This window comes from Lepidochelys kempii, chromosome 10 (genome assembly GCF_965140265.1).
Source record: "Lepidochelys kempii isolate rLepKem1 chromosome 10, rLepKem1.hap2, whole genome shotgun sequence".
NCBI classification, from domain to species: domain Eukaryota; kingdom Metazoa; phylum Chordata; order Testudines; family Cheloniidae; genus Lepidochelys; species Lepidochelys kempii.
Window position 1 is genome coordinate 52426758 of NC_133265.1, and position 23870 is coordinate 52450627.

At 40.7% G+C, this 23870-nt stretch overlaps 1 protein-coding gene across 3 annotated transcripts in view; it reads right to left on the reverse strand.

Moving 5' to 3' along the window:
• Positions 1-23870, reverse strand: part of TLN2 (talin 2) — a 346170-nt gene that overhangs the window by 102803 nt on the left and 219497 nt on the right. For all 3 annotated transcript variants that reach the window (XM_073303618.1, XM_073303619.1, XM_073303617.1), the window contains 12 exons: positions 23110-23276; positions 22093-22221; positions 19151-19264; positions 15931-16044; positions 13795-13929; positions 13252-13380; positions 12187-12289; positions 9128-9336; positions 7842-7961; positions 6145-6342; positions 3925-4064; positions 197-290 (listed from right to left, as the gene is read on the reverse strand). In XM_073303618.1, the coding sequence (XP_073159719.1) occupies positions 197-290; positions 3925-4064; positions 6145-6342; positions 7842-7961; positions 9128-9336; positions 12187-12289; positions 13252-13380; positions 13795-13929; positions 15931-16044; positions 19151-19264; positions 22093-22221; positions 23110-23276 (1652 nt within the window). The remainder of the gene's footprint in view (positions 1-196; positions 291-3924; positions 4065-6144; positions 6343-7841; positions 7962-9127; positions 9337-12186; positions 12290-13251; positions 13381-13794; positions 13930-15930; positions 16045-19150; positions 19265-22092; positions 22222-23109; positions 23277-23870) is intronic.

Here is a 23870-nt window from a genome sequence, read left to right on the forward strand (position 1 = left end):
GTGCTATGTTTGTCTCCACTAGAAAGCTCTTTGCATATCTCATATACAATTAGAGGGAAAAAAATTCTGCCACAGATATCAAGTGGGGGAGACTATGACACAGCGGCTATTCAGACAGGGAAACGAAAATGTAAAGCCTGACCGACATCTTCAGCACAGGAAGGTTCACCCCATGAGACCACAAGCTTGAGCATACCTCCAGTTCTCTGAGAGCATTGTCACACTCCTTCTGCCCAGGAGCCTGTTGGGTACACAGAGTGATGAGCTGGTTAATACTCTCCGTCACCGCTCTAAGGAGGGGGGAAAAAAGAAAAAAAAAGATTTTGAAAACTGACTAACTTCCATTATTTCCAATTTTGTCTTATTCATCCGTACACTATGAAAAGCAGTTTCAAGCCCAAAATATTCTTCCACTTCTCTCACCGCTGGTGCTTTCGGAGTGAGTGAGCAATATCATATTTGGTGGGGAGAATACTAACACTAATACAATACTAACCCCTGCTGAGAAAAACATAGTGAAAGAGACTCCAAGTGAAACTGGTCAACAGTAATCCTCACCTCAAACATAAGCCCCCTGTCCAAATCATTTGTCACTTAGCACATAAGCTATAGGTGGGATCTTCCTGTCATGATGGCAAGTTTCTAGGACATTTGCACAGTTTTGGTTCATAAAGGAAATCTGATGCATAATAAATGTAAATTATTTGACAGTTTATTTTATTCTGGATCTAATGTTATGGTGCAAATTCAAAATTAAGCCTGGCCACACAACCACTATGCTTGGAAATGTAAGGAAACAGCAGCACCTAAAACCCACTTCCTAGCAAGCCCGGCTGTAGCACTGTTGTGCTCAGAGTACAATAAAAATTATTAAAAAAACAACCACCCAACATCTCTCCCCGAATAAAAAACAGAACGGTAGCAACTGTGTTGGCCAGAAACCCCATGGGGAAGTCGATGGCATGGGCCCTCAACCTGACTACCACTCTGTATAACCAAATGAGGGTGGAACTAAATTTTTCAACCATTTCAAATACTATACAAGCCCTGGTTTAGACAGAGTGTACTTTAGAGTATGTTGTGTTTGGCTGCTTGATGATCAGACTCTCAGCATTATAGACACTAATAAAAATGTGTGTTTTGAAAACCATCTTTTTTATTAAAGATCAAGAATGTTGCTAACGATACCTGATCACGCAGACTACATCAGATGCAATTAAAAGTATTTTAAATCATACGAACCTATCCTACATCTCACTGATAAGCACTGCCTCGTGCCTTCAAAGTTAATCTTCTATGGAATATGAAAATTCAACTGAAAAGATTCTGCAGATACAGGGGCAGTGGGTGGGGAGAGTGGGAGGGTCTAAGACAGAAGCAGAATGAAAAATATGTCAGCAAATGCCATGGTTTGTTCCATACTATTTTTTTTTCCAACTTGAATATTCATTTAACACAGTTTGTGTGTGTGAGACAGAGATATGTACGTGTCTCTCCATTGCTTTCTTCTGGCACTCAGATATGACATGATACCTGTGCACAACTAACAAAACTGTAGAGGAAAACTAGTAGAGACAGACTAAAGAATGGCTTTGTGAATATCAGAGAGAGTGAGAGCGAGAGAAAGAGAGAGAGAGGTTAGTACAATTGTAAGCTAAGGAATTTTATGTTTTAGAGCAATCCCGAATCTGACAGTCATGTGTATTTTGCATTTTTCCAGTTTTGTTTGGTCTTGAGTTTGACGCTCAGTATAGGAACTAGTGAAGGTGTCATCAGCCCTTGACCAGATTTCACAACATGGCCCACACCATTCAGAGGAGCAACCCTTTGTTTTGTACAGTAGCTATACACAGCAAAGATTTCTACAATATTGGTGATGCTTAACACTATGTGGAAAAATACAATGGCTGCCATTTGACGATCTGCTGCAACACAAGTGACATGTGTAATCCTTTAATGAGGTTTTTCTTAAATTCAGTGCTCAGAGATGGGTAGCAGTAACTTAATTTAATACTGAGGACCACGTTGTCATAGACAGTGCGACATGTACAATGCTGCACTCTTAGCCAAAATCGTACAACAGCCCAGTGGAAACTGCAGCAATTGCTTAAATGGATAATGAGAGGAAATTGTTTTAAAGCAGCTTAGCAATTTTGGTCCAAGGAGGAGATCCTGGACCACCTTATGAGCCCGGTTTTCCTGTGCCACCCGCAGTACACAGATCACAAGTTGAGAACCAATGATTGGCATTGCACCAAGAGTATTGTCAGTCTGGTGAGCAAAGCATAGCACAAAGTACTGTATGTATATTAGCACTACAGAACAGGTCCAATCCGACAATTGGAATTGCTGATCATTCTCACCCCCTTCTTATTACACACGGGCTGCATGTCAAAAGTGGCAGCCTATGGAACTTGGGCACTGTGACGAAAGCACCAGCTAATGCATCACATTCATCTCGAGGCTGAGCAATTTTCACCTATGACCTACAAAAATAGCTCTTGGGCTTGGACTCTGTTCGTCTATGGACACTTTTTCACTTGTTTCCCAATACATTCTTTTCTGGTGTGAATGGAACATGATACTCACAAAGGGAGTCCAAGCTTCACCTTGGAAATCACTTTTATTTAATGTCTAGGTTTCAAAATGCCAGTTTCTTCCCAATCCCTTAATATTCCCCTTCTGAAGACTAGTTTAATCTCCCCACCCCCCACTTTCAGCAATCCAAAGTGTACATAACTTATCCAGGTCTGGAAATTTTTCAAACGACTTAAAAAACAAAACAACAAAACCCCTATGAAAATGATTTAAGAAAGTGAAAGACAGCCAGCTGTACAACTACTAATACTTGTGTTCTCTGATCAAAACATGAATGGTAAGGAGAGGGCAGAGATTTCACTTTGAACAGACTATACAGTCTATTAAATTCTTGATTTCTGCAGAGTTCCTGTGCAACTTAAATTCAGGGAACCAAACTCCTATGTAATGGCATGAAGATAAATGCAGAGATACCAGTGGCAGTGAAAAGGATTTACATTCCACATAATTTTTACAGAATTCTTCTCATTATGCTGTGAGTTGCAACAAAGTCACCAACTTCTGCTCGATGAAATTACAGTGCCAGGTATTTTCCCCTCCTCTTGATTTCCTTGTAGGCAAGGGTTATAGAATAGTGCTCTCCCACTGACCACGTAGAGACATCCAGGGTAAGTTAAGTCACCTAATTGTATTGTGTGTACTTCATTTGATAAAAGCAACTTGGGAAAAGAAGATAACATGGTGAGAGCACCCAGTAGTGGTACTGCAGCAGACCATTAACCAGATTTTTGGGCAGCTCTGACAGCAGGTTTGCAAAAGGTCTATACATTCCATCTCCTTGACTGGGGAGTGGGAGTGGACATTTAAAAGACAGGATCAACAGCAATGCCCAAATGAGATGAAAACGGTAAAAATAAAAACCTGGGGCTTAGCCAAAAAATAAAAGCAAGATCTCTCCCTGAACCCACTGAGCCATTTATAACCACAACATATGCAAGGACATTGCTTAGTAAGAGTTTTCTTTGAAAGCCTTGCCAGCAGCAGGCATATAGCAACATCCTCAGCATCTGCATGTGTGAGAGCAGGGAAGGAGGTAGACAGGACGGACAAAGAACAAGCATTAGAAATAGTCTTCTTAAAAAAACAGACCAGATCTTCATCTGATGTAAGTCAGCGTGGCTCTGAGTTCAATAGAGCTATACTAATTTATACGAATCCAGTGTAAGCAAGCTTCCTCTGATTTCAGTTTCACTTAAGCTGCAGCATGGAACATTCTATATGGTTAACCAAGAGTACCAGAAGGATAAGCTAACAAATAATACATATGGTAAAGGAAAACAGTTAAACACCATTTTAGGAAAACGAAAGCAGGTGATATGCCTGTACCTTGCAGCTGCAGCTAGGAGGTTCTTGGCATTGGGAGCTCCAGGATCAACTGAGAGAGACTTGGCAGCCAACAGTAGCTTGCTGGAAGCCATAGAGATGTTCTTGAGGTTCCCTATTACTTGAATCTGGTCCTCTTTAGTCTGGAAAACCACAGCAGCATAACATTACACACACAGTTTGCATCAGCCAGAGAGACAGGTAAAACTTTAAGCAATACATTTTGGAATTCAATTGAATTATCCATCTAAAACCAATGACATGCATGGGACGACATTCCAGATAGGGCCACTAAGCATCGCCTCTGCTTGCCCAGATCGGTGCCTCTCACTCCTTTCATACAGCAGAAAAAGAAACCCGTATACAAGGAGCTTGATTTCCAACAGTAAGAGCATTCACAGAGAAGTGGAAGGAAATTTAACTACTTGCTGAACAATGCTTTTGTTGTCAAGTCTCTTGTATGTCTCTGCCTGGCACAACTGACCCACATTGTTCAGTCAATGGGTACCGACTATATTCCAGCACCTTCTGTGTCATTTACAAGCACTCTTACTTACACCTTTACTGGATTAATGGCTTAAGCAAACAGAAATTTTGCAAAGAGACCTTCACAAACATTTAATTGTAAGGGTGCTCTATATGAAGAAGCAACAGTTTCTGGAAAACTAAATCTACCATGTAGCTTCATTTGATAAGCAGTTTGAATTTGACATCACATGACATCACTTTCAGGGAATGACGAAGAAATAATTTTACACACGTGAAGTTAGAAAATACAGGATAACAGTATGCGACAAACAGCAGTGGTTAGATTTCTTGTTAACTATCTATGCAATAAAATTAGCCTTTCTGTGTTAGAAATATTTGCAAACTGGTTGTATTTTACTTGGTTTATGTGAACCGGGTTTGAGTCTATATACGTGAACTGCTTTCACAGGTCACCAAGTCATATGATACTGTTTCTGTTCCGACTGAACGACTATTTACAGACAGAAAGCATCCTGTTTTGTTCATACATTAGATGAAAACAATCAGTTATTTATGGATATTGTGATCGAGACAAACCTTTCTAAAGGGCCACAAGATCACTGCTGGTAGAAAATCTCTTGCAAATAGGCATTTGCACTAAAATTTACATTTTTAACTTCAGTGAACAGCCTTGTGACTAAAGGCCTCTCACACTAGCGTTTGTGAGTAAGTGATTAAGAGCTGACCAGCATCAGCATGGCACAAATTGATGGATTTTGTTTGCAAGAATATTCAGGGCTGCTTTTTGCTATATTAGCCCAGCTCTAGCCACAGAGCATTAGGTTTAAGGGACACTACGTCAGCACAAGACCTGAAGTGTGACTTTAATAAATATAGTGATGTTGAAGAGCACAGATTTGTAGCCGTGGAGCCTGCAAATCAACCAGGTAGCTGCAGAAGAGGTAAAAACCAAGGTGGTAGCGGGGCAAGTTGACTCATTCTACACCCAACTCATTCTATACCCTACTAAATTTATTAAAGTCACACTTCGGGTATTGTGCAGACCTAGTGTCCCTTAAACTATATTTTTGGTCTGGAGGAACAGGGGTGAAAGAATTCCTTTGTTTCCATGTCCATTCAGTCCCTGGGCTTTCACCTTGCAAAACTACACAATGCTGTCACACACATTGCACTTTACCAACCTTCTCCAGAGGCTGGCTCCAGTCTTCAGCAGATCCATGGATGTGATGTAAAGTGTATGCTCTGGTGTCACATTGAATGTGAGATGCCAAATTCAGATTATAGGGGATTTACTGTGTGCTGAGTCCCCTTCATACTCCGATTCTTTGGGGGCATTGGACACTCAAGCTCTAGAGCTGCTTAAGTTTAACTATCTTAAACTCCTATTACACTCCTGGGTAATTACACCACAATAGAAAGTGGTCCTTTACAAAGCTACTGACCATTAGAAAAGGCAATGGATTACTCTATCTTCAGCTATACAGATCACAAATCAATTACAACAAGGCTCACGCTACATGGATGAGCATGAAATCATAGTTTCAACAAGCACCAGGAACAGATACACCCATCTATCTTGCACAATATGCAAACCCCACCATGCTCTTGTCACTTCTGAATGACACCTGACTCTTCTGTAACATCCTCTGCCTCCATATATGTTTAGACTAGACACTTTAACATCCCTACATGCCTAGGGTAATACAGCTACCCACTACAGTCACCAAAACTCACTTGTGCTTGACCAGCCATTTCAATACCAGCATCAAGGAACTCATCGAAGTCATCACTGAACTTTCCGGAAGCTGCAGCCAACTCTCCGCTTTGGCCCCGGGTAGCATGAACCACTTCCCCTGCCGATTGGTTCAGGTCAGCTGCAGCCTGGTTTAGTTCACTTTGGGCTTCTTGGAAAGATTTAGAACTTGGAGGCAGCTTCAAGAGAAGAAGAGATGTGTCTTAGTGACCACAGAGATCAGTCATTCAGACTAGACCTTAATTGTGCAGTTCAACACAATTCAAAACGTTAAAGTAACAGAAGTGTGACTTTGAACCTGACAATAATACTCTGCATAGATTCCATGGCCACAAGGGACCACTGTGACCATCCAGTTTGACATCCAGTACCTGAATTGTTAGGATTTCTTTTATTTCAGAGATAGGCCCGAACCATAATCCTGTGTAACAACCATTCTGCTGGCTGGGCTGACTGCAGGTACTAAACTCTAAACATCTTGCTCCAAAGTGCAGAACTCTACCAGTTGAGCTCAAAATAGGCAGTCCATTAGCCAGGAGGAAAAGCAGCTATCTTCAGGCTCAGTTACACAAGGGAACAGACCCTCGGTCAGTGTTACTCCCAGATCCAGCAGCCCCTAAAACTTCAGGATTGTTCAATATTGTTCTGATTTTGGGGGGATCAAATCCATTTCTGCTTTAGATATTGGCAGGTTAGGGTCAAGTAATTGATCCCCATCTCAGAGGCAACATGGAAATACTCTCATTTGTCCTTTCATTCTAAAATACTAGCAGCTGTAAACTAGGCACAAACTTTGGAGGCTCCAGTATTCCAAGGCATTATCCAGTCCCCAAAATAAGCTTCACAGAATGAATTTACAGTAACTGTACTGAAGAAGAGCTCTGTGGAAGCTTAGAAGCTTCTCTCTTTCACCAACAGAAGTTGGTCCAATAAAAGATATTACCTCTCCCACCTTATCGCTGTAATATCCTGGGACCAACACGGCTACAACACTGAAAATTACAGTAACTGTGTTAGTATTAAATTGATCCTAATTGTGTGTGAGGCCTGAATTGACTATTGCATTCATGGAAGTACTTGACTGATTGTACCTGAAAGCGCAATCCTCCATTAATCTGTGGAACTAGCAGTGGAAGAGTAAACTTGACCAAACTACACAACACCCATATGCCCCGGGCAAGTTACAACTTTTGTCAGCTATTAATGACATTCAGGGAGGGAAACAGGGACATGACTTGTCATTTCATTTAAACAGATTCACCACAGATTTTTAGAAGGGATGCGACAGAAAAATAGTGACATTCTGATACAAAGCATCAGAAGGGAATATCCCCAGGTGGCAGGGATCATGGTCCTTACACTGACTCAAAAGGATCACTTCTAGGAAGAAAACAGATTGCATGTTTCAAGTGTCCACATCCATTCAAACATTGGTCCCTCTGCTGAGACTAAAACAAAGGAGCGAATGTTAACCTAGGCAGGGTTAACAATCTTTACAACATGGAGACATCCCCAAAATCAACAGAAAAGCAGTTCAGGATAAAAAATGGCTACTATAAAAGACTGACTTGTAATCTAGAATGAACTGGCTATTCAAGAATTTAAAGAATTTAAAATGTGAGGAACCCAAGTCAGATTTTTACTTCTGAAACACCATTTAACATCTAAGATTTCTCACCGAATCAACAAGCAGTTTCTTGCTGGATTCTCCAATGCTCTTCAAGGCCACATCAACATCCTTTTGTCCAGGCAGACAATTCACGCAGTTATTTAGTGAGTGAGACACTGCTTTGGCCACCTGGAAATATACATACAGGCACAGGCAAAACAAACAAGAAATCCCAATGAGGAATAAGGTCCCATATCACAATAAAATCTAGCTAAAAGGCAGTGTGTTTTGGAATGTCTAAATCCTAATCCTGGTTTAACAATGACTCCTCCTCTAAGGCGAGTCATAACCCCTCTTTTTCAGTTTCCCCATCTACAGGGGAAACTAGCCAACTAATCGGGTGTTAGTTACAGAAAAGCTTTAAGTATTATTGTTCACACAGGCCTGCAGCAAGGTCGCCTGTGAGGAAAGGAGCAAATGGGGCAGTTTGCCCTGGGCACCCTTTTTCAGAGTGCCCCAAACCAAACGGCATTGCAACCTGGTGTGCAGGGTCACAGTGCCACTCAGGTTTAGCCTCGGAGACACTGAGATCCCACATACTGAGTTGCAACACCACTCACTGAAATCCCACCCCCCGCCCCGATGGCGGTGCTGCTGGGCCAAACCTAAGTGGATTTACGACCCTTCATGACAGGTCATAACACCTGAGGTGGTGTGGAGCCGAGGCCAGCACCGTGGGACAGGAGTCAAGCTGCTGCAGTGGGGTGAGAATGGTGCAGGATCACTCTCCACCCACCCATCCCTTGCCACCCTGCAGTGGTAATATTTCGGAAGGGTGGAGGGCCTCACTTTCAGATATTTCCCCAGATTCCCAGAAACCTCTGTGCAGCCCTGGCCTCAAGGCACTATTACTTAAACCATGTCTCTCAAATTTTGATTTAAAAATAGTCATACTCCCTCAATCAACAGAAAAAGGACCTTTTGTTCCGATAACACAGTGATGAGATCCAGTAATGCTGGATCCAGAAACACCACTTGTTTAGAAAAACAGATTTGTTACAAACACTGAAAGTAGACTCAGGACCCTTCATTTGCTAACATCAAATTTAATTACTTTTTCTAGTTCACAACCAAAAGTATACTGCCCAAATAAGGCCTGGGTTAAAGGCCTTATTCACATGCAGTAAGGTACAGCAGGCACATGACTGAGTCTCTTAAAAAGAAGCCTTTGTAAAGAGAATTACATTAACTGCCTATCTCCCAAAGGTGCCTAGAAATTACATTCCAGCACTGGCTGCATTATTAGTGCCCTAAGCTAAACATTCTCAAGTCACTCTGCACTTTTTGTAACTTACCTGAGCTAACCTCTGCTGACTTTCTGCATCCCCAGGTGCAACCAGAGCCTGTTTTGCTTCCTGAATAAGCATAGCAGAGCCTTCCATGACGTCCCTTGCAGAATCTAACATCGCATGTGCTGCCATTGGGTCAGTGGTGGATGCTGAAACGCCTCGTGCTGCCTGAGCCAAAGTCTTCAGAGCTTGAGCCGTCTCCCTGGCAGCAACCCCTAAATTCAGATTTCATGAAATACTCGGTTAGTATCCTCTAAGGCGCAATCTGTATTCTTTTACGGCAGCTGAATTGCAAGGTAATGACCCCCTTTCTACAAGAACACGGCAAACATTTTAAAATTAGAGTGTTTCAGATGTGAACATGTTTGAGAAATGCCCACAGAAAAGCCATAAAATCAATATTATACCCACAAGAGCACATTTCAGGGTGGTTCTAAATCACCAAATATCTTTTTTTATGGAGCGAGAAGAAGAAAAATTTAACCGTTTCAAGTTACTTCCAATTTAGCTAGTGAAAAAGTACAAGTCTTAGCTACCAGCGAGAAGTTCAAAAAAGACGAAATGACTGAGGAGTCTAAATCCTATTGGCTTTCAAGGAGACTTAGGGCCCTGAGAGTCTAAGTCTCTGTGGAAAATGGGACTTTGGCTTTTGAAATTTTCACCAACGCTGAACAGGGCACAAGCTGAAATTCAAGTATAAAAGCTATATAGAGGCTTACGAGGAGTAAGCAGCACAGTAGCATAACTTAGTTTCATCATGCAGACGGTCATATAGCAGACCTATGAAAACTGGCTTGTGTAGCCTGTCTGACCTAGACTCTCCATATGTTCACAGCCATGTTGCCAAGACCAGTGACCCTGTAAGGAGTGGAAGAATGTAACTATCTCGTGTTTAAGTCAGCCCTTATCGAAATGCTACACAGTACCCTGAAGTCTTAAATGATCTTTATTAACCCCCAGAGTAATGGAGGTAAAATCATTGTCTACCCAGCAATGAACTGCATAACAACGTGCTCCATTTATGTAGGTGTCTTTTTCAGTTACAGCACAGAGGTTAACTGTCATTCCTACAACAAAAATACTACATAAAGGTTCCCACTCACTGCACCAGCCTGCTTTGTTACATCACTTGCTTTCCAATCTATAAATATTTAGACAGTTACACAGCTGGGATGTAGTTTTACAACCTAATGAATACAAATTACATGGCTACCACTTAAAAGTGTATTAACGTTAACGTGCTCAGTACAACAACCGCAGAAGTAAAGCAGGGTTAATTCTATGCAGTGATAGGGTTTGCTACTGTTTCTAGTTTCTATCCCTCTCTTCAGTGACCTGCACTACAAATTTTGCCTTTGCCTATTCCTTACTTATGAGCCACAAATAACTCCTCAACTCTTCCCAGAAAAATCCTCTTTTTTCTAAATTAGAAGCATCAGGTTCTGAATTCTTTTTTCTTTCACTGTTTACTTCGGACTGGAATGGGAGTCAGGAGCCCTGCCTTCTAATCCCAGATTATCCACCCACCTGTTTTATGACCACCTGCAAGTCACTTCACCTTTCTATGGTCCTTTCACCATTCCCCTTCCCATAATTATTCTGATTTGTTTATTTAACCTTTGACCTCCTCAGGGCAGGGACTCTCACAGCACACAGATCAATAAGGTCCTGATCACTGCTGAGCCTAAGATGCAGCTACTGTCAGTCCAAATAAAAGGCAGAATGAGGAAGATGAGTTTTAATATTTATGGCTCCAACCTGGGCCTTTAAAGATCATGCCCAAGTCCTCCAGGAGGCAAGTCAGTCCCTGAAATGTCTAATATAACAGCCATGCAGATTGCTAAAAGGGGGGTCATCTTCACGTACCATGAAGCAAACAATAAAAAAAATGCCTGATTGTTCAGTCTTTCATTTGGGGGCAGTGAGTTTCAGTCAAACAAAACAAGGGAAACTTGCAAATGAACTGAAGGACAAATATGAACTGCAGTGGCTGTGCCACCCGTGGAACATAAAATTAGGTTTAACAGTACCCACGTGCTGTGCAGTAAACAACAAAACACCCATATACTACCACCAAACACCTCTGCATTTGTTCAAGCACAAAAAGATCCTCATATTACTGAAGCTGGCATGAGATAGAAAGTACAGAAACAGATACTGAAGAGGGTCTTTTAGCTCCATAGGAATGCATTACCGGACAAGGATTTTCTAACCTAACAGCTATCTCATTGCTTGATTTTAAAAGAGCTACTAGATTTCAGCTTCAAGTGTCAAGACTTTTGAATTTTCACTGGACATCTGACACTGACTACTGTATGACTATGTAATAAAAATTTGTGTCCTCTTAATCCAATTATATCCGGTTCAAATGAAAGCAACTGACATCTGTGTAGTCTTGATCCACTTACATCAAATGAAACAGTAAATGCCATAATGCTTATCAGTAAAATTTAAAAATATCCTACTGCAGCATTAACATCTACTTAGAGAATTTTAAGGACTAATATTTCACATCCATTTAAATGTTTTCCAAAACAGAGATGTTAATACTTTTTATAAACAAACCTTTCAGTCCCTAAAATAATGCACACAAAACGTGAGCTGGAGTAACTGTGGAAAACCTCATACGGAAAGATTGTGCGTCCATGTCGTCCACTGGCTTCATCCCTTACTATGAAAATCTGATGCATGAATTAGAGATGCTAACTGCATGATACACGTAAATTCAGAACATGCAGTAAGGGGTGCACCATTTTAACCAACACATCTTGCGTGTGTTTTGGACCACAGAACATAAAAAACCCAAGTGCTTTCAACTATTCAATACACAAACGGCAACATTTTCAGCTTAACTGGGTTTTCACAACACTAACCTTTAAAACACTTGGTGTTTAATTGTACATTGAAGAGCTATCTCCTCCACAAAAAAGGTTTGGATTGCATTTTTTTAATTAACAGACGCCCCAACCTATATTGAATATACACAGATAGACAGCAGCCTCTGCAACCTGGTATCTTCTTTTACAAAGTGTCTTATTTTCGTTTGCCATTTCCAGTAACAGTACCTGTGTAGTGCTCATTGCCTTGAGCAGCGCAAGTCAACAGCTGGGCCATTGATGAACCAACAGCTTTGGAGGTACTGCCAAGGTCCTGCGCACATTTTTCCAGCTGTGAAAATATTCAAGAGGTAACAGTCTTTGTTTAAACTGAATTAAAATAAATTCTCCTTTCAAGAGCAATGGAAAGATTTCCTATCCACTCCCTCCCAACTAGCATCCACCTCAGCTACACCTTGCTGCCCTGCATTAGTGAGTCTCAGACCCTGACGAGCATATTTTCATTGTACAAGTTGAATGAAATGAAGGTAGCAAATAGCATGCACAATGAGAAGGAAATTTTAAAATTTAGTTCTGATCATTAGCAATATAAGTATTGACATTTGTTTTCTTAAGAACATATTTTGGTCTCTAAGCCCAAGGTAAAAAAAACCAAACCAACTTAAAAACAAGAAATGAGCTCTCATGTATTTTTCATTACAATATGCTGGCTAAACAAAGGAAAGAAAGACCTTAAAAATCTTTCTTATAGCATCCTTAAAAGCTGAATTTTTTCCTCAGTACTCTAGAGAAGAAGGCCCTGCCTCCAATAGTTATTTCAGTCAGAGAATAGGCTTCTTATTGGCATAAAGATGTTTCATGGTGTCAGAGGTGCTGGAACAGTTTGTATAGTGGGGGTGCTCAGAGCCACTGAACCAAACTAAACTGTATATGATGGAAACAACTTCAAGCCAAGGGCCGCAGCAGCACTCCCAGCACGTGTTGAGGATAGGCTGACCAGACAGCAAGTGTCAAAAATCGGGATAAGAGGTGGGGGGTAATAGGTGCCTATGTGAGAAAAAGACCCAAAAATCAGGACTGTCCCTATAAAATCAGGACATCTGGTCACCCTAGTTGGGGATGGATTTTGGAAGAATATCTGTGTAAAATGCCATTGGAATGAGCATCAGCCAAACATGTGACTCCTTTTACCAATGACACCTTAAAACTGAATTTTAACAACAGCTCTCTCAAGTTATGGGACAGAATTCCTAAATGAGGACCATGCTAAGCCTCTTCTGCCCCACCATTTACCGTTTCTCCTGGGAGTGGTTTTAACTGTCCATCTACAGAGGCCATCTTTGCATCTTGCAGTTCATTTCTGAGTGTTTGGACTGTGTTCAAAGCAGAGTCAATTTCCATAGGGCCACAAGCTTCATGAGCCTATCCAGAAAATAGACAAACAGAAATGGTTAGTATCATTAAGCAACTGTTCTACCACCAAAAATGGGAAGATTCATCACTGATCATGTCTTGGAAGATTATCTGTTTCTGAAGAGACTATGCAGACACAAAAGGTCATCTTGGCATGTTGCATATCTTGGATACAAAACTACTGCACAACATACTTAGCTTGCCAGCAAAGAAATTGATTGTCCAGAGCCACAAAGGGAAGTGATGCATATTTAGCACCGTTCAATTTCATTTTACGTGATTAACTCACGATCAATAGAGCTAAAAGAAAAGCAATGAATACAGACTTCCAAATGACATTTCCCACTGCACACAAGCTTTTACAAAATCAGGTGTTGTAAGCCACAGTTAACCTCTAACTGCTCAAAAAGGATATAGACCCACCTTTTGGGAGGCAGTTCTTAGCTCAGCTAAGCTCGTTGCAAGGTTCTTGGCACACTGACTTAGCTGCATTGCTGCCGCTTGGTCACTTACAGTAGGTACTGCAGCTTTGGCTGACGCCACCATCTTACTTCCAGGCTATTTAAAGATTAGAGAAGAATGTGTTGTGATTCATCCGCTCATGCCTATAACCTTGTATAAATGCTTCAACTATGAAACTAGGTCTAGAACTGACAAAACAGTTAGGTCACTACGTTTTGCCATTACCACTGTTTAGGCTGGCAGCCACCTAATCAGGACCACTCGCTAACAGGACCACTGCAAATGCATCCAATTTTATCTACGCTTTGTCCCTATCCAATCTTGATTTGTGTATTCACATGCTGTGCCTTGTCATTATCCTGAGCAGTGGGATCTCTGCAGCAGACACTGTTTTTGCTTTACTTATTTGTACAGTGCCTAGCTCACTGTCTGACTGGAGCCTCTAAGTGGCTCCTGTAATATAAATAAATAAATAAAAGGGAATTTAAATATTTAAACAGAACAGTTTACCATTTTGTGTGTGTTTACACAGACATGCATGAACAATATACATGGTACATTTGTAATTTCTTGGAACATTTCTGAAGATTTAATGTTTTTCTTCTCAATATTAGTAAACAGAAAACAAGATCAGTAATAATCCAGTCAAGTAATAATCGAGCACAGGATCTGCGGAAAACACATCTTGCTTACCTTCCAATACTGTACTATGTCATCTCCATGGTCCCCAAGTACTTAAACAGACAAGGTGAGTAGTCCTAGTGACTTCAATGGGACCACATGGGTGAGCAACCCTGACAGGATACTCCAATGCTGCACGGAGTACGTTAATGACAAATTAGGCAGAACAGAAAGGGGATAATTGCCCTAATTAAATCATGGCAGGTCAGGTGAGGCTGATTTGGTCTGGCGCTAATCAGGCCAAGCACAGAGAAAAACAGCTCCTGAGCTTGAGTGGAGGCAGTTTTAAACACAGGAAGCTGGTGGACTCGACTTGTCGTTTTGGGCTTTGGAATGTCTTCAGGGAGGAAAAATAAAATGTGTATCTCTCAAAAGAGAAAAGCACCTGTGATTTTTGCTTTTATTCAAGCCAGACCACAGCTCGAGACAGTCCTGTGACAGCAACATGCGTAGAATTAGATTCAATGCCTTATTTCACTTTTAATACCCCACCAAGTGGTATAGTAGTGACCACTGACAAGATTCACTTCTTCCCCATAAGACAGAAAGGAATGCCTGGCAAATCTGAAAAATGTATAGTGCACATTAATGCTAGCATTTCAGTATACAGAGCTTTCTGATTTTATTTTAACTGCCAATAATAGTTCCAACATTTATCTTGAAGCAACAGCTGGCTGTTCTTTTGTTCCATGTTTGGAAAGAAGCATGGACTATTGCTTATCACCTGGGTTCTCCTCAAAATCGTGGTCAAGTTAGATCACCTTTGTGTCTCAGAAAGCCATCTGAAAAGCAGGGGAGATACTTCCCCCCTCCCCCCCCAAAGGGCTTGAGAACTCCAGATGAAACACAGTGGCTGAATCTAAACTAAGGAACTGTACAATGATGGTACTTCCAGCTCCAGCAGAATGTATAATAGCTCTAGTTTAGGCGAGGTTCCAGACACTCATGGCATTTTCACTGCCTGTCCAACTGAGCCTCCTTTTCAGGAGCCAGTCCCAGCGCAAAGTGTATCACATTTTCACAAAGCTGAAATGTGCTTTCTGTGGCTCAAACTCGGGGCAGTTGTGGCATCACCGACTGCCCCAGTGACAAACTAAGTTCTCCTCACCACAATCAATGACTTAACATACAGCTCTCAATGTAACATGCAATTTTCTCACTCCACAAAGTGAAGACGACAATTCAAGACCCACAAGGTGCTCTTGAGGGAAAAAAAATCTACTCTATTTCAGTGCTTTGAGCATTGGCCTGTTAAACCCAGGGTTGTGAGTTCAATCCTTGAGGGGGCCATTTAAGGATCTGGGGCAAAAATTGCAGATTGGTCCTGCTTTGAGCAGCGGGTTGGACTAGATGACCTCCTGAGGTCCCTTCCAACCCTGATAGTCTATGATTCCATAATTCTTTGATTCAGTTTACCTGAAGGAAGTTCTGGCTGGAATTTATCAGAGCAAGCTGAGCACTGAGGTCTTCTGCCTGAGCCTGGCTTCCCCTCACACCCTGCACCAGCTGAGGAATGTGGTCAGCAACCTTCTGTTGGCAACAAAGCAGAAAGTTTTAATTGTTAAATTTAAAAAACTCATTCAGTACTAAACAAAGCCTCACAACCTATGGAAGGGACCTAGAATTTAACAGGGATGATACCAATATGATTCTGTAGACAACAGTTAGGGTTCCACAGAACTTAATAAATCGGAGATTGACGGTTTAGGAGAGTTCCTACAGTATTTGGAGAACTTGACTCTTCCTACAGAATTCTATAAGTTAGTTTATAAAGGAAGGTTAAGACTTTTCTGTAATAAAAAATGGTTTAGCAGAGATATTTTCACTGACTTAGAAATATTTTATTTTGGACATTAAAACTACTGTTTTACACTCTAAATTGCTTAGGTGTGTAGATCTTTAAAGCACCCCTCTTGCTTCAAGAAAACTTTAACTCTCTCCTTTGGTACTCAGCTTACTTTTATCTAACTTCCAATAAGATGTTTATAGTATGGTTGTAATGTTCTGAAAATGTATATTGTTAAAAATGTATTCTCACCCCTATTCAAATGTCAACTCATGTTCACATGATTTATCCCCAATACAGTCTCCAAAAATGTTTTCCTAAAGTTTAAGTACTCTACATCAGGAAGAAACTTCAAGAGAGGATTTCATCTGCTGTATAATAGATCAATGTCAAAGCTCAACTTGAATGAACAGCAGTCAACACATAGGACAAACTGCCTTTTGCATTTCCATTGAAAAAGATATCAGCTACCTCCCAGACAACTTTCATATGCCCCGCCCTTTGAGACTTATTCAAGCTACTTCTTTTATTTACCAAATTTTCAAATACTGTAACGTGGAAGGTAACATACTTAACAGCCAATTGGTAAGTGTTAATGTCTTTTTTCTGGGATCTTTGGCTTGAAAAGGTGTCGTCTATTATAGTGGCTGTGTTCCTGACTTCTGCATAGCTTCTCTCTGTGGAAGAATAGGCTCTTTTGCACTCCACTTTATTTCTTATTTCTCTAGAGACCTTGAAGCAACATTATTCACAAGCACAAATTAGTCTGCCAGCTGTAGCTAAACCACAAAAGAACAGTCTCTTGTCAAGTGATTTACTCTGTGCTCTGGCTTACAATCAGGAAAATGTGAGGATGTCTCCATGCACTTACCTCTGGCATGTCTCAGCTCTGTGCTCTCAGCAACCTACTTGTCACTGAAGCTGGAACCCCATAACCCAACACTATGGTCTAATTACAATTTGGTTTGGAAAGGGAAAGGGAATGTAAGGGCAGAGACTACATGTAGGTTAAAAGAAAAGGAGTACTTGTGGCACCTTAGAGACTAACCAATTTATTTGAGCATAAGCTTTCGTGAGCTACAGCTCACTTCATCAGATGCTGTAGCTCACGAAAGCTTATGCTCAAATAAATTGGTTCGTCTCTAAGGTGCCACAAGTACTCCTTTTCTTTTTGCAAATACAGACTAACACGGCTGTTACTCTGAAACCTGTACATGTAGGTTGACCAAGTGAACCTGGGTCACAGTATCAAGCTGCTATCCATGTTGTCTTGGTATACTAGGGAAGGATTTAATGTCATTACACCACAAGCCACTAGCCTTGCTTTATAGTGTGTTAAAGTAGAGCACTCAAATATTTCACTAGTAGTAAGTCACCCCAGTCCAGTTTTATTACTATTCATCATTTCCATATCATCTCTGGTGAACGAGGTGTTTTACACATGTGTAGAAGGTCAATCCCTGCTCAAGTTGATTACCATCTAAATTAGACAAGTCAGGTCCATGGACCAAGGAAAGGGAAGGAAACAGTAAAAATAAATAGGAAGGAAAGTACTGCTCATGGGCAGCTGCACTCTGCACTGCGACACGACCTCCTTACCTGTAGTGGAGCACCCCTGGAGCACAGACACATACATTCCTTTCCCCACCTGTACAATGGTCACTGGATACCACCTCTGACCATAAAGAGCAGCCTGCCAGTTGGCCTACATGACACCATGCAACCACTTATATGGCATGAAGTTAAATCTCTTGTAATGCACAACAGAAAAACACAAGTTGACAGCCACAAGTAATAATTCCTCATATTCATGAGATCGGTATAAGAATTTCCACCCCACAGTACACACACAAACCTCTCTTTGAACAGCCTTAAGGGAGGCGATGTACAGGTATTGTGATTAGCAGCCACACTCAGTTCAAGAAGCATGACACAGATACCAATTACTAATAGGGTAGAAGATCTTTACTTCTGCTGTGTCAAGTGATGCTGGGGGCATAGCTAACAAACACCAGCCACTGAACATGAGTGTTACACCTAATTCCACTGGTCACCACCAAAGGGACAATGTCTCCTATTTCTCCAGTCAGGATCAATTAAGACCTTAAACAAAAAAGAGGTAAGGCCTAATTATGTTGCAGTAGGCTTTGTATCTGTCCCCTGAGTACTACACTACTTCAAAGCAATGCTCCTTAGACAGCTCTGGAAAAGCATACAGACTCTGAAGGCGATTCACCATGGGGGCTTCCTACACAGTGAACTGGCTGTGAAGGCTTCCTGTCACTTCACTACTCTTTCAGTGCACTAATTGCAAGGCAACCACTAAGTAATCCAGTTTATAATCAAATCTAACATCTCTCTGCCTGAAGTACTCTACATGTACGGTATTGCTGATTTATCTGCAGCATACACCCCAAGAAATATGCCACATTTGCAGCAGGTTTGCATTTTGGAGATACTTACAAAAATATTCACATCTGCCCATCCTCTGTAATCGGTACTGCCTAAACATTTGTAAAAGGCATCTACCTTAGACAAGGCACACGGCTGCCTTGCACACGTTCTAAAACATTTCCCTGATTTTAACAGATAACTCACTGTGGACAACAAAACAGGAAAAAAGCGTTCTTAGAAGTATATGCAGTGTTATATTTGGTACAGCGACAGAACAAGAATCAAATGCTTTGGAGTCAGATTGACACAGGCAACTTAAGAATTCCTGTCCACAGGCACAAAGTGATTAAATCAAGGGAGGTGAATTTCAGTTTCCAAAGAAGTTACCTGTGTTAAAAGGGACACATACTACAGATCATCTGCCAAGTGACTGCTTCCTCTATTAGGAAATCTTACCTTGCAGCTCTGGACGAGTTGCTGGTGGGCTACTGTGTTCTTGTTGGAAACGGCCGCATTCTGAGAGGCTGCAATTGTCTGAGTGGCAGCAGCTGCTGCCTGTTTAGCTGCAAACTTTAAAGTGGGGGAAAAACAGTTAAAAGGCTGAACTGGTATAAGCTTGGGTAATGTAGAGAACACAACAGTCAAAATATGTATTATTGCATTTCGCAACTGGAACCTATGAAGTCATTACCGACCCTGGACTTAATTTACCATAAAGAACTCTGTCACTTTCCACTCCAGATGAAAAATGAACTGATCATTGTTACCAATCCTTAAATTTCTAACAAAGGGAAAAAACACCTGGCACCACAAACATTCTAAGAGCATCCTTCTTCACACTTTTCAGAGTAACAGCCATGTTAGTCTGTATTTGCAAAAAGAAAAGGAGTACCTCTGGCACCTTAGAGACTAACCAATTTATTTGAGCATAAGCTTTCGTGAGCTCAACCGATGAAGTGAGCTGTAGCTCACGAAAGCTTATGCTCAAATAAATTGGTTAGTCTCTAAGGTGCCACAAGTACTCCTTTTCTTCTTCACACTGTTAGTCTTTCATCGCAAAAACTTGTTAGGAATACTGAAGAGCTATTGTTAAAATAGCCTACAGGATGACGACAGGCTGCTGAATGAGATGTGAAGACCCACAGCCATCTAAAGCAGGGGTTCTCAACCTTTTTCTTTCTGAGGCCCCCACAACATGCTAAAAAAACCTCCATGGCCCACCTGTGCCATAGCTGTTTTTCTCCATATAAAAGCAAGGGTCAGTGTTAGGTGGTAGTAAGCAGGGCAATTGGCATGGGCCTCATTGCACGGGGGCGCCCGCAAAGCTAAGTTGCTCAGGCTTTGGTTACAGCCCTGGATGGTGGGGCTTGGGGACCCGGCTTTCAGCCCCATGCTGTGGGGCTTTGGCTTTCTGCCCTGGGTCCCAGCAAATCTAATGCTGGTTCTGCTTGAAACCTTCTTGTGGCCTACTAGGGGCCCCCAGACCATTGGTTGAGAACCACTGATCTAAAGCATTAGGAATAAAGTACAGTTGTTTATGTGGATTCAGAAATTCTTTCGAAGGAGCCTCTCCCCTCATCCGTAGCATTTTAATTAAGATGCAGGTTGAAGTAGTAAGAGTTTCGTCTGTTATGTGCAGAAAGTCAACTGCAAGGGTTTTGAATTCAACTATCATGGAACTGCAATATGCAAAACACATCAAGGAAACTAGTAATAGAAACTGGATTTATATTCCAAAGAAGAACTTGGCACCAAGTTTAAAAACAATGTAGACACGTTTGCAAACTAGCTCTCGAGTTTAACCTAAAGTGTTGTGTCACTGACATCTTGATTGCTCAATACTCTGCTAAATGCTATAGTCGCTTGGCAATAATGAATTGCACCACCACGGAAGAGACCATGCCTATGGAGTGGAACAACTTGCAGAGTTTTAGCTCTAGGGATATACGGGTTAATCGATGGAGAGGAGGGTAAATAGAGCAGTCCACATTGCGACATTAGCAGTCCAAAGAGCAGAATCATGGCTGCATCTTGAAAAGCATTCCTCATGGGAGCAAAGGACCAGTTCTACTTGGGACTGCTCAAAGCCAAAAAGGTAAGACACTAAGGTGATCATATGTGGAAGACATGAAGGGACGAGTTTGCTTGGGTCTAAAAATATAGAGGGAGAACCTGAACTCAAATACTAAGAAATCTTATTACTGGTCTCTCTTTACACACCTATCTATCAAAAAATAAAATTCCACCTCTTGCCAAATACATTCCAATATGAACATTATTCTTAACACCATTCCCTAATTAACCCACCAAATAAATACATCCATCCTTGAACATGAGCTTGTTAGTTCATCTAAACTATTACTGGCACAGATTACTCATATAGGGGAAAGTAATAAGATATTTCTACAGCAAAAAAACCCCTTATTTTCTACAAGGTTTCTTATAATGTAGCTAAAAAGTTCACTGTAATGCATCACTGCTTAAATTACTCAAGATTATCTTGTTTTACATTGACATAGTAGTTTTAATACAATACACATCCAGATGAAGATTATCTACTCAGATCTGCTTGTTGGTCTTGTCTTAATCCGCTCGAATCATTTTCAGACTATTGTAAAATCACAGTTGAAAACCAGTAACTAAGACGGTTTCCCCAGCCCCCTCCCCAGTCTTTTGTATATTTAATTTGCAATTGTGAAGGTCAGACTTCTACAGAAGATTAAAGTAGGCTGAATTTCTTCTCCACAGTACAACAAATTGCCTTTTTCCCTTTGCTGCACCTCTGGCTATTATGTTTTGCTTCCAACTTTGTTTCTGCTCCTTTGCTTCTTTGGGTGGCTTTAGAGTTTAGTTGTGATGCAATCACGTGTTTTGGGGGCAGTTTAAGCGAAGCGCTTTTGCACATTCTTGTTACAAATCTCAAATAATATTTGGTAAAAAACACAAATCACAGGACTACAGACTATTATTTAAATGGAAATGAAACAGTGAGCACTCTACTGTATTTACTCTGAAGATCATACCACCAAAGTTCCGTTGAATAAAATGACTGAATGAATATAGCAGTTTCATAATAACAAAAATCCCTTCAGTCTGTTTGTTACTGACAACTAAACTATTGCAAGTTAATAAAACATTTAATATGCAAACTAGTTAATTCACACTACACTCAGTCTGGATACAGACTAACACGGCTGCTACTCTGAAATCAGTCTGGAATGCAACTTTCAAATGAAAGTGCCCCTTGTTAGCTGTGTTTAGGTCCATTACTTTGGGGGAACTTGACATTTTTTGTCTAAAGTCTGCATTTATAATTGTTGGAATGTGCTACACAGATACGGGTTTGCATAATTAAAAGAAGTGTAAAATAATAGAAACAAGAGAGTTTGGTTTCAAACCTCTAATCTGTTGACAATTTTCTTCTTGATGGCATTCTGAGCAGCTGCATTTGTGGCAACCCGTAGTCCCTCTGCTGCTTCTCTCAGTCTCTGCTGCTGGTCTTCATTTTCAGGATTTGCTGCAGCCCCCTGCACAGGAGTTGCGAGTAAAATACAAATCTTCAAAAAATTTCCATGTCTACATATTAAAATATAAGAGGAATTTAAATCCCATTATCCTCTCTCTGATCAACCTGTTTTCTATGGATTAACGTCACTCTAAGATGAATTAGAGAAGAAAGTTTCAACGATCATCATGATTTCAGGTAGAAATCAATTGTAGGTGCAGGTTACTGCTTAACATGTTAAATATGGTGAAGAAGGCAGTCAGACTTTCAGTACACAGTCCAGCGTATTACACCACATACCTCCATTACTCCTCACACAGTGTCAATATAAAACATTGTTCTTCTGTGCAGTATTTACTTATACTGGGCAACTACATGTTAAAACTCCACATATAGTAGGAAACTACTATTCTGTAAATGGTGTATTATCTGTGCTCTAACAATGTCCAGTATTTATATAATCACAGTATTTAAAGTTCAATTTTTAATTCCCAATTTAACAAGATTTTTGGTAGTTATAATCTTGTCATCAGAAGGTTGAATTAGGACTCAAGTCTGACATGTTAGTTTTCCCCTTTTTAAGGCCTGAAAAAGTACTAACAAGTCAAGGACATACATATCTATCAGGTCAATAAAGTCACCAAAAGAATATGGAAAGGGTTTTGGAATCCAAAAGAATGGATCAACTAATATGCATACTTCTACTGGACTTTTAGTTAAAGTTCCCAATGGAAGCTGTCAAATGCAACCCAAACATTCATAGGCTAACCAATTGTTTCTGCTTTATAACAATTCCTATTTACAACCTAGTAACTGCACATAATGTCTCATGTTTGTGCACAGTTATGAAGAATTAAGTTAATATTCAGTGCCTTTCAGGTTCTTCAGTTCACTGTTTCCTGGTAGGTACCTTTGCCGCTTCAACCATGCGGGCTGTAGAATCTGCCAAAAGTTTAGCCGCAGCTAGAAGCTTTTTAGAGTTGTCCATGTCAATTTCAGCCTCAGCGTCTGACCTCATAGCATTGACAAGATCCGAAGTAGCTTGAGCAAGTACCCTGGCCTGCCGCACCATTTCACCTACAATATTAACAAGTTAAGTTTTGAATTTCTTCACCTTTATCTAAATTTCCGTTTCAAAAAGCCCCTACCTAAGACTTAAATAAAATTAGATTTTCTGAAATCCTCGTTTGAATTAAAATTACAAGTAGATACTTCATTGCTCAAAAGCTTTAAACACAAAGTTTTGGAGGTAGATGACATCACAACTGATCATGGGAAACTGGTAACATTTGACTTACAAGAAATGCAGTAGGATGAACATGCATAGCACTATGCTTAACACTAATTATACACCTAAATCTACCTACATGCCTTAGGTGAAGTCTTGGCCCCATAGAAGTCAATGGAAGTTTTGCCATTGACTTCAATAGGGTGAGTATTTCACCCCTTCACTACAATACTACTGATGTGTTTTCTCATAGATGAGAAACCATAGGTTCCCTCTTCTTGTTTGTTCCTCACATGCATCTCAAGAAGCCGATTTTACTGAACTGTACAGAATAATTAAACACTTCTGGCAGAAGTGACTCAGTACCAATTCATCAGGATCATTTTAGGGTTTTTAACTTTAAAATAGGCATTAAAGTGATGTTACCACAATGAGTTTACGCA